This window comes from Falco naumanni, chromosome 8, assembly GCF_017639655.2.
Source record: "Falco naumanni isolate bFalNau1 chromosome 8, bFalNau1.pat, whole genome shotgun sequence".
Lineage (NCBI taxonomy): Eukaryota > Metazoa > Chordata > Aves > Falconiformes > Falconidae > Falco > Falco naumanni.
Window position 1 is genome coordinate 6,440,877 of NC_054061.1, and position 18,931 is coordinate 6,459,807.

Consider the following 18,931-nt stretch of genomic DNA (forward strand, 5'->3'; position numbering starts at 1 on the left):
GAAAAACAAATGCACACACACCCTCACGTCCAAAAGCTCCCACATCTTTACAGATCTAAGATCAAAATCTTCTATTTCCAAATATTTTAATGGAGTTTCTAAACAAACGTTTGTAGGGTATATTAACTGAACAACACACTGAGAATCTAAAACAGATCATTGTTTCCCAGAGTCCAAAAGGTAAAGAACATAGAGCAAAGTAAACTGAATTAAACTTCTGGCTTCAGAAGAAGAATCCACGTTTTGATCAGTAAGATACAAAATAATACTGGTTTCCTTTTATGATGATCGAAATTCATTATGCAATAGAGAAAAATATTCCAGCCATTCAGAACAGCCTGCAGGAGGATTTAGAAGACCAATAATGAGCTCTTATGCACTGCTGCTGCATGACTGACGACTGACTCCAACAGTATGACACTGTTGCTTCTACAGTATCATGCAGAACACTATTTATATACCAAGCACAGGCCAAATTACTGGATTTGGCTCTATATACACAACATCACTTACACGTGTTATTTGTGTCTGGAAATAAGAAGAAAGCTTTGCATTTCAGAATGAAAGGGAAAGATGTTCTTGGTAATGCTTCAGGCTACCAAAACGTACCAATTCATCAAAACCAATCACCAGATGGAAAAGTACTTAAATGCACCTCCCACAGAGCAAATACCCTGAAACAACTCAAAAATGGAAGTGGAATGGAAACCAACTGAAAATCTGTAAGTGTCAACAGAATGGCATAAAAGGAGGAAGTTGCCACATTTTAAGCACCAGTGCAGAATATCCAGCAATTACAAATCTCCAGGCACAAACCAAGAGTGCACTTGCAGTGGACAGCTCAGGGCCTGATTGATGTCAGAGGTGGTACGAAGGGTTGAAAGACCGCATTTGTTTCCTACACTGTTTCAGAAGCCAGCAGCCAATGTTGCACATCTACTGTGCAGAATGCTGCAGCTGTGCCTGGTTGACTATACTTAACGTTTTTGTGTCTGCCCACTGCTTGGTCCTTAAATCTGCACACGTGCCCCCCCATCCCTTACAATCTTAATATCTCCAGTGCTGATATACCCAAACTGCCCATCTTTAAGATCAGCACTCAACTTCACATCTTCTGGTATTATAGTCTAAAATAAAGTGGCTGTTATTAGGACTGGAAACATTAACAGATGTGTAAGTTACAATGCATGTATTACATGAAATGAAGCAAAGGAGCACAAAAAGAATAGTTTCCAAACAAAGCAACTTTACTAGCTTACTTGCATGGTAAAATGCGAACAACATCGTTCTGCTTGTAACTCTCAATGCAGACAGCACAATGATCAAAGTCTGGGTCTGTTTCCTAAAATGAATAGAATGAAAATTCAAGTCAAGAGCTGAGGCTATGACAAACGTAAAAGTAGCTGTGACTAGTACATGAACTGTATTGTGCCGGGTGGCTGTTACTAAGATACAAAAGCAGTGACTGGGTTGTTAATATTCCAACACATCTTGAGAAAGAAAAGTATCATACACACAAAACTCTCTCCTCATTTGGAGCTGGTAAATGATCATTTGAAACAAGCTAAGACCCAAGATGATTCTAATATTCAGTTGAATCACTATAAAACGTAGTAGCAATTTTCCTAGAGGCTTTACTTCAGCTTGGACCTAAACCTTCTATTTTATTCAGGATTTGGGTTTTTTTTGGCAGGATAAGAATTCTGGTATTCCCTTTTATAGCCAGAACTAGCAAATTTTACGTATTTCAGAGCAGTCCCATTTTTTTGTCTGCGCTTACTTGCAGAATTATCATTCTTATTCAGACATGAAAACGAGGATCGCTAACTGACTGGCTCCCTTTTTCCTCTGTTTTCCAGAAGTTATGATTTTTAAAAAAAATAATTATTTTTTTAAAAACATGAGAATTTAAAGTTTCTAATGGAAAAGGACTGCCATCATTTGGATGTAGATATGGCATCAGCAATATGTATTTAAAATGTTTGTGCTTGTGACACAAAATAGACCGTGCCTTCTCTTAGTTCAAGTTCATTATTCTTTCCAATGTCAGCAAGCTACTAGCAAGACACCGAGACAGGAACCACATCAAACAATAGCTGCTCCCTGGTCAGCTCCGGTCAGGGCTGCACGCAGAGAATTCCGATGGGCTGCTCTGATGAAGGACAGGTTTTCTCCTACTCTATTCACCTGCGTGTGCGTTTCATGCCATCTGTACCATAACCTCCAAGTCACTTACCAGTTTTGAATTTATGCTGTCAAAACATCATCTTTTCTTTCAATATGGAAAAGTTCCTGTTATCTCTATGTACTCCCATACCCACAGGAAAGATTTAGTACAGTGGGCTGTCTTGAAATAAAACACACAGGGAGGGAGAAAGAGCAGGAAGACAGTTTTTCTGCCTTCTTTCTGGAAGCAAATTTTTCCATCACTTCCTAATCTTCCACTGTTGACAGTGTTGATAAGGAAGATAAAAAGGAATCACACTAAAAAGGCCCAAAGAAATAATCTTCTCTCAAAAATTAAATCACAGCCAGAATTCCCTTGCCTTTTGCAAATTAAAGAGCAAAAATTAAGCAAGATTAAGTGACTATTTTTTCCTTTCAGAATCAAAGACAAAGCACTACTGCTCATAAAAGTGGAAAAAGTTTAGGATTTAACACACCATATATTTTAGTTTATATACTGGCAAAACCTATCCTTGGATTTACTATCTTTATTGATTTACTATCAATCAATCAATAAAATAAACATTTACTATCTTTAATGAAATACCTGTTTATACTCCCCCACCCAGATTACTGGATATTCGTATTTTACGTTAGAGATTGTCCTTTATTACCCATCTTCTAGATTTATTTTTACTTTACACAACTTACATATGGAACGATTCTAAGCTTAACAGAATTTCACATAAACAATGCTAGCCCTACGTACTCGCCAGCACAAACCCCAGCCAGCTAGCACACAAAACTACTCTGTCACAGTTGCCAGACAAAGTGCAAGTAGTATTTAAGCAAGAAAAATTTCTTTGAAACATACAGGTTTGCAGTATCCATCGATACCAACAGGTACACAAAACACTGTGCTACAGGACAAAGTAAGCCTCCACCAAGAAAGGCAAGGTCATAAATCAGAAGCAGAAAGGAACACCAGATTGTTTCCCTTGGCAAAAATTAAAACATGATGCTCAAGTTTACGATGTTGAAATCTTATTATTATACCTTATCACCCTTCTTTACTGTCCTGGTTGTCAATTTACCGATGGCTTTCTTGGCAGCATCTCCAAGACGACGCTAATAAAGTGACAAAGAAGAGAACACAAGTTAACCCTGATAATGAAGCTTCATTACTGTCCTTTATAATGACTGACTTAGCTCAATACTAACACTGCGATACACACTATGGCAGTGGGCCAACACGTAAGACAAAAAGCATATACAGCCAAGCACACAGATTTGTCAGGCTCAAAAAAGCCAGCAGTTGAGCCCACAAATGCACTCAATAAGCATGGGCATAAACCTCATGGACCGTGTAAGAGTCCACAAAAGCAATCCAACATTTATGTGACAAAACTAATCAAACCCAGCCTGCAGGATAAAAGCCGAAGCAACATGCCCTCCCAATGATTTCAGCTATATTTTGTTCATATTGGTTTTTTATTCAGTGTGCTGTAGTATACCCCTTGTTCTTTTCTTAAGCTTGCATTTTTATTTTCTTATTCTTCCCCTAAGCAGGCTGATCTTGTTTTGAGATGTAAGAGATCCTCTCAGCGTAACCTAGTTTCTCTCTTGCTATTGAAACACCAGGATCTCAACTAGAAAAAAATACGGGTCACAAAATCTAAATAAGCCAATACAGACTTAAATAAAGCTGAAACGAATACTGGTTTGAAGATGAACCTTTATCTGAATGTAAAAGCCACGCTACTTTTTTGTTGTTTATACTGTTTTTAGTGACCACCACTGTTGGATGGAAGAAGCAATTTCTGAAATTCAAGTGCCAACTCCTACTGCAATGCCCTGATCCCAGCCAACAAAGAATGGCTGTTTGCCAGCTGGTCCATGGGATCCCAGAGAGGACACTGAATGGAACAAAGCTCATGTCTTCTAGTTTCAGGACCAAGAGACATCAGATTTCATTTACATTGACTGGATAAAGGGAAGTTCATGTATTTCATCCTTCACTTCCACCTTGTACTAAATATTCTGCCTTTGAAAGAGATGGGCTCTTTCAGAGAATGTAAACTGTGCCTATCAAAACCTCCCATATAGCTTATAACAAATGTGGGGTTTTTGTGCCCACCTTCTATACAGTTGAAAATCAAATCCTGCATAAGGTGTACCCCCTTGTACCATACGTTTTCTCTGCATACACTGAAACTAAGGTGGCTGCTTTTAATTGAGAAACACAAAAACCTCAGAAGCCCACCACAACCAACAGTACCATTATTATTCTAGAATTACATATGTGCTTTTTTAATGCTTTCTACAGAAAACCTGCTCTTTTTATGTTTTTTTAGAGCATGGATTTGAAAAAATCACTCAGTCTGAACTACTGAAGCATACCCACACAGGAAATGCAGCACCAGAAACAGAGCTGGGATGGGGAAATTATATGCTTCCTGAAGTCAGAAATCTCATCCTAACTTCAACATGTGAGAAATTGGGCAATTTAAGCAAATCTAAATTACATGTCCTGGAACAAGCATACAGGCCAGAGTACTTAATGACACAGAACATGCTGGCACACTGCTGGAGTAGATAACCATAACCAAAAGTGTGATTACTAAGAAAGGAATAAGGCTGAAAGCATTTAAATGTTCAACACTACCAACTAAGTAATTGTGGGCAGTATTTTCGTTTAGTTGTACCACATATGACTGTATATGCACTACAAGAAATCTTAAAGAAGGATTATTTTCCTATTGGAAGCATAACATTTCAGCAAAACTCTTCCGAAAAGTATACATCTTCTCTTATTTACATAAGTATGCTAAACAATAACTTCCTTCACTTTCATTTAAGAGATTCACCTCTTCCATTTTCTAATTTTAACAAACACTTTTTAATGGTAACATTGGAAATGCTCGGGATTTGCTATTTTGATAAATTAAGGCACAGGCATACAGCACATGCTCGCTTTTAAAACCAGAACTGTCTTGATGGAAGAGGCCACCACCACATGCAAGAGTTTCATGCCTCTGGCGGAAGTGCACAAGAGCAGTGATGTGAATACCACCATCTACAAAACTCAGCATGTTTTTGATTTTTTTTAAAAGTGTCTCTCGACATAACTTAAAAACAAGATCATAGCCTAAACCAAGTTATTTCATCACTAACAGTACAGCCTTCTCTCTGTGAAAGCTCTCAAAGCGCTTCAAAAATAAGCCATAGCTGTCGCCACCTTCTTATTAAAGTTTAATAAGCTCAGCTTTTTAAACTGCATAAAATTTTCATCAAGTTTCTCCTGACCTTTGTACAAATCTAAAGAAAGAAAAAAGGTCATAAGAGCCCTTTCCCCATGGAGCAACTGTTTTGAATCATGGACATTTGGAAGAAGCCTAGAACCATGTAGGGGATAGAGAAGGCACAATTTAGTATTCCACAGACATCCATTGAATAACGGTTATATTTAAACTTTCACCATCCCAAGGGACCACACTAAGTACTGGTTACAGTGTGGTCATTTAAGAATGACATCCTTAGGAAAATCTACAGGATGCCCATGGGACCTGCAGCATCAGACACTATTTATAGGAACTAAAAAGGAAATCCTTTGTCATAACTGAGGCTTTATAAGTCTGTATTTGTTTTAAAACACCAAAGCACTGCTTCACAGTGAGCTTCTATGCATTATCCATAATTCAGGGGAAAGGGGGGGACAATGACTAGAGGTCAGCAGCTTTGTAAGTTAGCCCTGATGGAGAGATACAAAAGCAAAGAGAGCACAGCGGACTTGCTGAGGTTTACTGACCCTTCTCAATAAAAGCCAAGGCACACCATGGAGGCAGTAGGCCATTAAGTCCACACTAGTAAAACATTTATTCCTAAAGTTTAATCCGTATTTGAGTTGATGACTTGATTTAGTCAAGATCTGAGTAAGAACTGAATTAAGTTCAGATTAAATTAGGAGTTGAAAAAGAATGTAAGAAAGGCATATTTGACAAAATTGTAATTACAAGATATGACCAGGAGAATTAGGCAGTCCATACCAAGTGCGATCTTGAATAAAGCTGAGATCACTAAGTAGCTCCATACCTAAGTTTTCTTAGCCTAACATTCATGACAGTTTATAGTTTGGAAATACCTTTGTACAACTTCTGAATTACCTTAACTATTACTGAAGCTATCCTTAAGAACATGGATAGAATTCATAACATTAGCTCTGTGTTCCCCTACACTAGCAAATTCATTCACAATTTAACTTTCCTCCCCATTCCCATACAGTATGCAATATTCAGTCAACATAGATTCGGTCTTCCTCTTGGACTTAGACTCACCAAACCCCAAACATTTAGCTTCAGTTCTGTTCTTTCCTGTCATGTAATAAGATATTGAACTAGTGCTGCTCAGGACAAACACACATCACTAAGTAAAAATCCTTGTCTGGCAATGCTTTGCCTTGGAACAAAGAGGTTCTGAATGCTAGTTTGATGGAAATTCCTTAGAAATTATTTGTTCTCTATCGACTACTGTATACAGAAATATCACTTCCAGAACTTGTGGGGGGAGGGAAGGAAAAGGAGTCCCCTTACCTGATTCCTGTCACGTGCACTTGTGTACCTGATCTTCTGGATGAAGTAAAATATTAACCATGCTGAAGAAATTATCATCAACACAATGAATGATATTGACACAAAGACTAGAGAGCCCCGACTGAAGTTTTTTGGAGGAACACGGGACCCCACTGCTATTGCCATCAGGACAGAGATATTCTTTTCCAAGTAATTCAGGATCTCCTTAACCTTTGATTCTGTAATCATGACAGCAACAATGTCTCCAGTTCCTATAAAAAGAAAAAAATATTTAATTTACATTTTAAATTAACATGTCATGCCACTCAAGATTTTCCAAAAGCAAAGCTGTTCAACAACCTCTGAAGTTTTTTATTCTAATTCATTTATGGCACATGGAACATGCTCCTGGGCACTCAAATCGTGGCTTGTCCTTCAAACCCAGGTTTTCAAATTAGGGCACTAACATGCAAACTGTCTGCAGCTCCACACATAGCAAGATCTTTACCAGTGGTTACACAGTACTTCCCATAATTTAATTACTGTATGCAGTCTGAACTAGCTTTCAAAAGTACATTTATTCCAGATTTGAGGCTCTGAATAGCTGAATAGGCCACTCACAGAAAAACAGATGAGTTCAACGATATTGCTAGAGTGGTCTTAGTACACACAGTGCTGTGTTAAAGTTGCTCTGGAGAGTTATGCAAGGTCCACTGCAAGCTTGTGCAGCTTTCACAGGCCACCAAGGTGGTCAAAGATCTGTAAATCACAATTCCAGCACAGAAGCAAAGCCAAACTTCTACCTACATCACTTCAGAGAGAAGTGAAAGTAAAGTGAATAAGCCTGGTTGCAAAGTAGAAAAGAAATGAGAAAAAAAAACTTGAGAGGTTTGATCGCTGATTTTATCACTCATACAAAGACATGCTTGATAAGATCACAAAGAGGCTGTCAGCTTCATCAGCTCCATTTCGAATGCGTAGCCCATCTGGTTTTCATAGTGTCTTGCCTCTAAACTACCTCCTGCCCCAAAGAGAAAATTATCGGTACAAGAGTAAGAATTAAACCACAAGATTTCCTGAAAAAAGAACAAAGTCACCTGTAGAGCAGAGAGAGCACCTATGTTTTAAAAGCAGAGGCCCCATTGAAAAATAAAATAAATAAAAAAAAAAAAAAGGATCTTGAACTCATATCAGAATTTCAGAACTGCCCTGAGTTCAAAAGAAAGCAAAGTTTATAGGAAAACCAAAGCCAAAAAGAAAAAATCCTTGCGAGTGCTATTCTCATTCATCCAGCTCTATTTGCTTCCTATACTAAAACCGCTTTCAAGACCTATTTTCAAAACGCTCGCAAAATCTGCTCATCTGTTTGCTCCATCTGCTTGCTCCAATTGACATTCCCTCAGAGAGAAACCGTATAATGCAAGTGACTTCAGTATTGAGGTTTTGGATTTAGAGTTGATTTAAGTTACAGACAACCTACTGTGACAGTAAAGAGAGAACATGAGGTCCTGTTTTAACACAAGTAACGTGTTCAAAGTCTTTTAATCAAAATCTGATTTCTAAGAAGTTATTGTACCCACAAAATGATGCAGAAGATGCAAAAGCACATCATCTTGGAAACCCAGGGCACAGTAAGTCAGGGCGACGGACCCAGACAGCTATACAGTTTGCCAAAATGGGGGCTTTACCAGAGTTGTGTAGCAATCTCAAATGTTATCGCTCTTACCATTCACCATGGCACATCGCAACTTTTACAGTCCCTGTCCTCAGTTTTCAGAGCAAGTTCCCCAACATTGGTGTTGTACACTGCGCTGACAGAAGTACTTAGAAGAATCAAATCAGATAATCTCAGAAATTAAGATTTGCACAATAATTTAAAAGAATACTCCACAGCTCCAGAGCTGTTCTCCTGCAAGGAATTTCAACTTTTATTTATTTAAAATTGAAATGGTAAAGACATTAACACCTTGTCCTAGTAATGGGTCTAAGTGGGAAAAGAATGTTTAACATTTCCTTCTGAATATTTTTTGAAATAAGTGTCACAGTAACTCAAAAGCTTTGAATAGCAACCAAACCCCAACACAATTCACGGATACAACTTACTTAATCACTAATATACCACGGATTCACACAAGATCCACTTCAGTCCAGCTCTCTAGAGACACTTCAGTTTGAGATGTACTGAGTTAGGTTTCCTGCAAACTAACCAAGATATTTGATAGGCAGCAAAGCTCAGAAACAGAGCAAAAATCCATTACTTGCTTTAGAGGAAATCCGCTCAGATTCCTGTCTGTCCAGTTGGGAAGAGTCCCTGCCCAGATGTGCAGCACTTAATTACAGAACAAGAGCCACCTTTCCTGCAAGATTCTGATTGTAGATACAGCATGTGCTCATGCAACCCCAAACCCCTGCAGCTCAGATGGTGCAAGATCAATCAAGAGCAGATAATTTATACTGCTTGATATTTTCCCTAGGCTTCACTTCTGTTCTGCATATCTAGTTTGTATAGTGAAGGAAGGCAGGGAAGGGTGCAGGAGGGACCCTATTTCCCAGAACATGTGTTTCTGCTAAGGTTCCCCAGTAGGTATTTATTTGCCCCGAGGAATTATATTAGTATCAAAATATCAGTCCAAAGCACTCAGTGTAGCATTTTGACATGATTTACAATCATCTGCAAAGAAAAGCTGACCATGATTTTTCAATACTAGTCCAGTTCTGTCTGCATCAAAAGCTGAAGCCTCCACCTATTCCCTGCTGCAGAGGGAACGAGACAGAGCTGACAATCTGTAATGTGTTTTATATAACGCCCAGCACAAAGGGAACCTCTGGCATCACTGCAAAGTGATTTGCATTCCAAGTCACTCAACTGGGAACAGCCCAAGTGCTACTGTTGCCTCTGACCCTGCAAGAGCCAAGGAGAACTGCAGAAAAGAAAAATAAATTGTGCCGTTTAACATACTGAAGCTCAGCGGAAACTGGGACTTGGTTCATCCATATTTTTGTCAGGGGCATCACCCTAAATAATTTTAGCAAGAGCTCCCTGTTTGAGAACAATTGGGCCCAGGAGGAGACACTGACTCATTTATTTTAAGCACCTCGAAACCCTGCATTTCTGAAATGTAAATGGGAAAAAAAAAATCCTCAGGTGAACACAGAAACACTAACTGTGTGCAAAAGTTAGAAGATGGTCTTACTACATAATCTTACAAAAAACGATACTCTTCTCAGCCAAGAACACTGTTCAGAGAGAAGCAGCTGGAATGCTAACTAAACCAAACTAACTACACACTCAACCACAGACGACTAGCTAGGACAGACGGTAGGCAAAAGATAAATATTGATGGCTGTAAATATAAATAATTTAATTGCTATCATCCAAGCCCAGACAGCTCTTTCTAGCTTGCAATTTTACCATGTGCATGTTTAATTAGGATAGTTATACAACTCTTTAGAAAGTCAACAGAAAGTAATCTCAAAGAAAAACTAGTAGTCTCACTCATGACAAGCAAATAATTGTTTCCTTTTGTGTTTGCTTTTTGATTCTTGACTACCAAATGTTTGTCTGAAGCTCAAAAATGTGGACAACTTGGCCAGGATACCAAGCTCAAGACAGGCATGGTTCAAACAGCAGGCTTCAGACAGCTTCCATCCATCTATTGTCCCTTGGAGGATGCAGGAAATGGCAGCCTGGCAAAAAAAAAAAAATCAGCTGTTTGGCCGTTGTGTTCTTTTTCTTTTTCCCCCTCCTCTGCCCTGGGCTTGTGAACAGCCCAAGCAGCTGTTTGGTCAATACTCAGGGAGAAGGACAGGTGAGACAATTCCTCCTGGGCACATAAGCCACTTGGCACCAAACTGCTGTTACTGCTGCAATGCTTCATCCACCTTCTCACAGATGGGGCAAGCAAAAACTTAGATCCCATCTCAAGCGTGGCAAACATTGGGCCACCTGTAAGAGGCACTGAACTGTTTGGACTTGATGTAACAAGGCCTGCAGAGAGCTGAGAATTAAGTCACATATTCATTACAAAGGTTAGCACTTTTCTGTTGGCTGATATTTGCAGCTAAAGTCCTTGTAATTTCCTAAGTCTTTCATAGTGCCTGCTGATGCTGCAGACACAGCATGAAGCAGATGGACTGCACTCATCTCACACCTGTGAAAATATCATTCTCTCTAAATAGCAGACAATACTTAATTGTAACTGAATCCTTTCATGACTTCACTCTGAAAAACCTAAACTTAACACACTCTTATCTGAATTACTCTGCTGGGTGGAAATTTCAGAGTACTTAAAAAAAAAAGCAAACAAAATCTCCACCTTCCTAATAAAGCATGGAGCAGATAGGCATTTGTAGGCTGGATTCAGGGCACAATTCAGACATTGATATGCCATTGCTTGACTGCAACAATTGGAAGATCATAATGAAAAATGTACTTTGAAACAAAACTGCCCATCTTCACAAACCAGACTTCCCTATTCTTCTATTAAACGCCCACAACTATGCTATCATTTCTGAACATGTTATATCAGAAATAAAAATATAGCAACACACACTATTCAGTACCCAGGAAAGGGATTAGTCCTATTACTGTGAGTGGCAGATTTCTTGGAACAACATTAAGTAACTGTGAAACCACGGCAACAGAATTTGGGAGCCCACAAAACATCAACAGAGAAAACAGGAAAGCACAAATGAAGTGCCACAGTTACATGTGAGTTTTTGAGACAGCGATCACAAGTTCTGTGAAAACACCAGAAGATGTCTGAGCTGCAAGGGAGAGGAAGCAAAAGCAAGAATTACCCCTACAAGGTAAGGGCTTTAGCCACAGGGAATATATAATCCATGGAAGCCATGAGGTGAGGGCAAGGGAAAAGGCATGCTGAGCTGTATGCAAAGCTGCACTGCCAGAAAAGGTGGGCTTTGGGGAGCGTAGCTTTTAAATACAAGTTCCATAGTACTTAACAACATTGGGGAAAAACACACAAATTCTTCAGATAACTTCTCTGGTTTATATCAGAATAGAATTTTAAGGTAATAGTGAAGAACAAAGTCTTACATTCTAAACCAGGCTTTTGGAAAAGCAGGCGCCAAGACAACAACCCTTGGCATATCTTCAGAGTGATTAAAACAGGTCTAGCTGCACATATTTTTATTTTGATCTAATCAAAATGTAAACAAGAGCACATCCGAGCTGTCAACACACAAGTGCAAGCTCAGGAGTAAAATACGTTGAGATGTCCCAAATCAAATACTTCTGAAGACAGAAAAAAACACCATAGTATTTGTCAGCTATTTGGTTTTAAGTAAGGCAAGAAGTAAATGCCAAGAATATACATCAATTTTTAAATGAGACTGGACAGCATTTTAAAATGTTTGTCTTCCTGTTGCCTTTGAAACATGAAAATGTTGAATTCTTGTCTGTACATGAACATTTACTTTAGGATGCCTATTTCATGCAGTGTCAGACACTAGAACAGGTATTACAACAATAATATGGGAAAAATTGTGAAGGACAGCAGCATATGGAACTGTTACCCCAAAATATTGGGCAGATATTTGCAGAAGTCACAACTGTCTCTGCTGCATAAACCTGTGTAAAACAATCTAAAAAAATAATCTTCTGAGGTTAAAACTTGAATTCTGACTGTGTGCCTAAGAGAACAAAGCAGCAGATTATTCAAAGTTCAGTGAGGATCACGCTTCTGTGAATTGCAACCAAAATACAGTCAATTTATGTCTGAAGAACACTCAAAACTATTCTTTGATTGCAGCAAAAAGAGCTTCAACAGATTTTACTCTGCCAGGCTAAGAAAGGGCACTGCACTATGCCCTCTAAATATGATTAAATACCCTTTAGTATTTTGCAATGTACCATGCATTGCTATACTGCTAATAGACATGTGATGGACGTTCACGAAGTTCTGTTCCTTTAAGAAAAACAGGCGTATGACTGCAGCATATGATTAGAAAATCAGAAACAGCAAGAGTAGCTTTCCAAAGATGGGTGTGACAATTAACTTCAAAAGAAATATTAAAGCCTAATCAGATTCTTGTTGTGCACCAAGTCCATATGTGATAAATATTCTTATAAGCAGAAATTACCTTTCCAAAGCCCGTCCTCCTTCACTAGAAATGATGCCTCAGTAAAATATTCTTGCCATATTTTCAATCAGCTTTATAATCTACTATGACCAAGAGTTCCTAAAAAGGAGTGCTAAATAGCAAAATCCGTTGAGGAACTGTTGGGCCACATTTAGATGACAACTGCTGACACATTATTTCATAACCCAACTGCTCTATTCTGGCACTCAGGGAGATGTTTCTTACAGAGAAATCTGCGCAAGATCAAAACAGGTAGTCACAGCTACACCCTCCTGCTTCATTCACAAGTCCAAATCGCACTGATACACATGAGATGGTGGAGCTATGCCCCTGGATTTCCTCAAGCTTGACAAGGTCCAGCTGACCCTCTGCTACACACAGTGTACCCAACTCAAGAAAACCAACAGTCTTTTGCAAAGATGCAAGACAATATCGGTATGTAGAAGACAGGTGTTAGACCTTGACTTCGCTACACAGGATTTCCTCTCCATCAATCTAACCCTCAGAGCTCCTTTTTGTCTTCTATTATAAGTCATATGAAACTAAGCACTGGAGAAAAATTAAGATCCTTCTATTAAGCTACAAGATGCACCCACCTCTTCTCTAAGCATCCCACAAGTTCCTGAATCTCTGCCCCATCTTGATTTTTGAAAGCAAAAATGTGCTACCTCAGTGTTTCTGACGGGCACCAGGAGGGCAGATTCATGGCTGGGCTGAGAAGGCAGGAGCACCCAGCAGGAGAATTACACATCTCTGGAGCCAGAACTGCAGCAGAGTTCACTTAAAATGGTAAGGAGACCGTCTTCAGGAGTTTATGGATTCCTCCCCCACCACCACTTTTGACTGCCTTCATCATTCTACTTATATCACATATTCTGTTTCTGTAGAAGGACTTTCATCTTCTGGAAATTACATTTATATATTTTTTTTTAATGCATGTGACCTTTTGGGTTCTTTACACTAGGGAAAACCAAGCCTAGGTAAGGGAAAAGCTGACAGATGTTGCAATGATTTTACAGAGACATCTCACACATCTTTTTTCTCTTTTAGCAATGCTTCTTTGCATCTACTTGCACAACAATTTTTTTGAAAAGGAAACAGACAGTCCACTTAAATAATGCTGGAAGAATTAAAAATACTTGGTACAAAGGAATTTATCATTTTATCATCCCCTTTCCACAATCTGTGCACAGATACATTTTTTTGTCATTCACAGTTTTACAAGGCATTTAGCTATGTATTATGGTGAGTAAACTATTTGCAATCCTATATAACGAATACTGTTACTGATAAGGTATTAGTATGCTAACAAAGTAGACCAAATTTTATATTCAAACCTTGAACAAATGCAAATTAATAAAAAGCAGAAGGGTCACATTAAGCTTTGACTAGGGAAATGGTGTAATCCTAACACATGACACTACTGAAAAAAAGGTTCCTCATATCAGTTTCACATATTTTTGAAATATGCAAGTCTTGAATCTTCAGAAGGTAATTCTGCTTATTTCAAAACAGCCCTTCTCCATGCATACGTCTGAACAATGTCCAAAACCTGTTCGGCTACATCCGATTTAACACCCAATCACTGATTACAGTGTCACATTCTTGATTAACCGATAGTGTTACTGTAACGTAGACCTTACTGGTCTATTCATCAATTTAAGACACACTTGGGTTTTGATAACTAAAGGTCTCCATAATCTTGCAATCTGTAGTGTGACCAGTTGCTAGTAGGTGACTTCCATTTTGCTATTTCTGGATAGCAGTTCATATTCCCACTAGTGGAAACTGGAGCTAAAAACCCCAGAGATTTCCTAGAAGGGTCATCTGCCATGCTCATGTATTTTCTTTTATCTACAAACAACTTCCATACAGATCCATCAATCTGGACAGTCATTCCAATCAAATTCAGCAAAGCATGAAAGAGCAGTGGCAAGCAAACCTTACCCAAGGACGCTACAAAATATTTTTAGAGCATCACGAAAAGCATAGTCACAGATTAATATCATAAATTTAATTCCACTGAATCCATAGATTTTGGGAATTACTCTGCTGCTGGAGCTCAGACTTTGGATAAGAAAAAGAATGTAATTACTTACAGTCAGTAACAGTCCCGTGGGCCTTTTCACAGTCACAGAACTAATTACCCTTTCAGCTGGCTAAGGAAAAATGAGTCTAACTGCTGTTATTTCAGTTGTGGAGGAGGCATACACCACGCAGACATGCTGGTAAGGAACTGTGCAAGGCACTGAGGCTATGTTAGCTTTGGAAAGGGGTTTCCCTGGCTTATCTTGAAGAGGCAAGTGCTTCCTTATGGTCCAGAATCTGTGCTTCAAACACACTCCGCTCCACATCTTGTTAACTGTCAGACACTCCCACCTACTGTGGGAGAGATCTTCCTGATGAACGCATCTCCAAGAAATGCAGTGGGAAATAGGATTAACTATACTGCTGTTGACACTTGCTCCCCGCATTTTCAATTAGCAAATATAAAAAACAATCTAAAATGACAAAAAAAATACCTAAGCTGTGGTTAGACTATTGATTTGCCTTTTTTCAAGCTTCAGCTTTAATGACTCATCTCTCCTACCTTTTCACTAATATTCCAAGGTAAATTAATAATAATAAATTATAACTAGAATACTCTAACATACAATAAGATTAGTTTTGAGCTGTGGATTAAAAGTAGGTCTCTGTAATCCAGGGAAAGTTTTGCAACGGATTTGGTATAGACCGTATTTCGTCAGCACACGCTTGTGCGAAATAATCTGCAATGCACCCTGCCATAGCTTTCACACATCGGTTCTGTTTACAGTTACATAAAGAGACATCCGTGAGAAAAAGGCAAGCAGCAGAGGAAGAGAAGTGCCGCACGCAGCGAGCGTGGCACAGAGAGCAGCGTTTCAAGAGCTGGATCTCTGCAGCCTACCCACTCCGAATCAGGGCAAGAACACCAAATAGCCATTAGATGGCAACAACTCCAAATTGCGTCCTGTCCCTCCTGCCTCTGACCCAGTGACCTAAAATAAGCCACCTAAAATACACGCAGTTTTATCAAAGTTCAAAGCAAGTACAGACCTTGCTTCCTGTGCTAGTGTGCTTTTTAAGCGAATACAGGGCCGTGAGAATCCTCCCTTTGAAAGGAAAACTGTTTCTGGGAGCCAGCGCTGGGGAGCTCTCGTCGTACTACAGCGGGAGACGGTCACCTTACAGGACACACATCACAGGACAGAAACACCTTCTGGCAGGAAACGAATGCATCGTTTCTTTAGAAGTGCAACGAAGATTGATCCTGAGGAGACATCTGCAGCTTGTTCTAAAACTAAAAGATTTACCTCTGAAAAAGGTATTGCAAGTTGTTTCAATACTTCAGGAAGCTTCTTCAGCACTGATGGACAGTAGTTATTTGAATCCAGCAACTTCTTTTTCACACACTCTTCTATATTTATCTTATTCTGTCTATATTTATTCCATAAATTCCAAGTATGAGATTTTAACTTTAGAGGCTTTTTTGGCTTATATTCTTTTCTATAAATCCAAATAAAAGCCTAGATTTTAATGGCGAAGATCAAAACAGTTAAATTTGATAGTGTACTTCACAGTACTGCCTCCACCACACACAAACAAAAAAAGAATTAAAATGCTATTTTACCTGCATTTCCTTCCTATTCTCATAATTGATTATAAAGACGACAGCTGCTACATATTTCCTCTACCACATAGGCTCTTTTTTACATTAGGCAATTATTTTTTCTGCTTTAACAGAAGTAGCAAGCAAAACCACTCATAAAACTGCCTTCCTGCCAGTGATATCATAGTCTAACATAACCTATGCTGGGAAAGATGTCCTTCGCTTAGGTTGATAGAGGACATCTATGAGAATGTATAAAATAAACATATTTTACATGCACACAGTAATACATACAAGGATATACACAGAGAAAAAATGTCACAAATAACATTAACAGAAATATATATCTTTTTTAAAGTTCACTAACTCCTTAAGGTCAATACCTATGTCAAAACTCAACTTTAAGTCGAAGAGGCAGAGACAGTGAACTACCACACAAGAAGCAGCAAATTCTGATATTAGCAATAAAAACTGTTCATTTGAAATGGTGATGATAGACCGACTAAAGAGTAACAATTATTACCTAGCCACCAGAAGGAGTTTATATTCTGCTAAGTAATATGTTAAGTACGAACAAATTTCCGTAAGATTAAAGTTTTCAAGTGTCTGTTCAAGCATAAAATAACTTGGATAAAATATTAATCCCATAGGCGTGAACTGCTTACTGAACTCTTTTCACAGGGAATCATCTCTCTGCAGGTGGGTAATATACATCTATCTATATAATAATTTTACTTATTTTTAGCACATGCATTGCCTAAGTGGGTGATTGGAATTCCGGCAAACAATAGCTCGAGAAGTAGGAAAGCATGCAGTTCACAGTGTGCATTATGAGCAGTTGCTGCTTTCCTCTCTGCTTCACCAGGAAGACAAAATATTCCTAAGGCTTGGTACACAGCAGTATAAGAATTATGTTACGGTGATATAAAATGACACAAGGTCTATTTTCACCTCTCTATGGAAGCAAATGTAGAGCCATAAACCTGGTCATCCTAATACAGTTGCAAAATTGTTTTGTGAAGAACGCATTTTTAAAAGAAAAGGAATACTACACAGCACTAGATACAATATGGAAGACCAACTCAGTGTCTCACCTTCCAGCACAACTATCAAATACACATTGTCAACTCCTCCCAACCTTCAGGGATAGAAAATATTAAAGAGAAGAGATGTAGTGCACCAGAACATCTAATTAGTAGATGATGTGACTGTTCACCATCTAAAAAGCATACAAGCAGCGAGCGATATGGCTGAAAAGGCAGAAAACAGAAGACCCCAGAGTGCCTTGAATGTGCACGAGACTGCTTTATACATGACCTTTGTTTGAATAGGCTCATCATGTAAGCATAGGTTCATGAATCTATATCCCACTGGAATAGTTCTCACTGAGGGGAATGCTAGATTCCAAGCACTCCCTGTGCTGAGGCTAACACCAAAGGACTAATCTGCAACTCTGTTACACACACTTGCAGCTCCTACATCAAGCAAACAGGAATTTATTTATAGGAAGCTCTGCAAAGCACAGATTGCTAAGGAGATCCCTTACATGACCATAATGCAATCAAAACAAAAGCTGTGGAGCCACATTCCTCTTCATTACAGTGTGGTACTAAGGTGGTACTTCAGTTCTAGATAATTACTTTTAGCCTGTTGCATAGTTTGAACACTTCAAGTTTAATATTAGTTTTGAGATAGGGCCTACAGCCCAAATCAGCAATGGAGATTCTGGTATACCAGGGACTAAGTACACTCAGCTAAAACCAAGTATTTTAAATACTCAAAATATGCATCACAGCCAGTAATTACATTTTTTATGCTTGCCATGAGTAAGAGTAAATATTTGGAAGTCAACATGCTGAAGAAAGTATTAGCTTTTTTCCAAATACCAAGTATCCAAATAGTTGCCTGGCTAGCTTACAAGACACCCTTTTACTCACAGCAGTGCTCATGTTTTAAAGCTTGAGGCATTATTTCAACCACCCAGAACCACTGGACCTACTGATACAGTTTCAAAGACAACCCACCCGTCTTCAGAGCTGAAGCACTGAGTGAACAAGGATATCCTAATAAAAGACAGATACCATCCCCCTGCTACGAAAGCACCTGCCAAATCTAACAGCATTACGAGAAAGAAGGTATTAAGTTATAATCAAACCTATTATATGATTTAACATGCAATAGAGCAAACAATGCTAGTGCTGTATTTTTATTAGTAGTCTCTTTTTATGCCACAGTAAGGTATTCCAGGCCACAGGAGAAGTCACAAATCATTGCTAAACAGAGACTGCAGACTTTACGGTTTTACAAGTATTTCAAAGAGAGACCGGACCTGAAGGTTTAGGAGGGTATTACATCAGCAAAGAGAGAAGTGGCAAAAAAACACAAGAGGAAGGTGACAGTGTTTCACTAGAATAGGGGACTTTCTGCCTGCAGATTACTTGCAAAAGTGTCTAAGGAAGGTACC

The 18,931-nt window shown here is 38.8% G+C and overlaps 1 protein-coding gene across 3 annotated transcripts in view; it reads right to left on the minus strand.

Annotated features, from left to right (window-relative positions):
* The window catches only part of RNF130 (ring finger protein 130), a 52,560-nt gene that overhangs the window by 21,533 nt on the left and 12,096 nt on the right, over window positions 1-18,931 (minus strand). For all 3 annotated transcript variants that reach the window (XM_040603604.1, XM_040603605.1, XM_040603603.1), the window contains exons 3-5: window positions 6,756-7,006; window positions 3,223-3,294; window positions 1,260-1,342 (exon numbers count right to left, since the gene is read on the minus strand). In XM_040603604.1, the coding sequence (XP_040459538.1) occupies window positions 1,260-1,342; window positions 3,223-3,294; window positions 6,756-7,006 (406 nt within the window). The remainder of the gene's footprint in view (window positions 1-1,259; window positions 1,343-3,222; window positions 3,295-6,755; window positions 7,007-18,931) is intronic.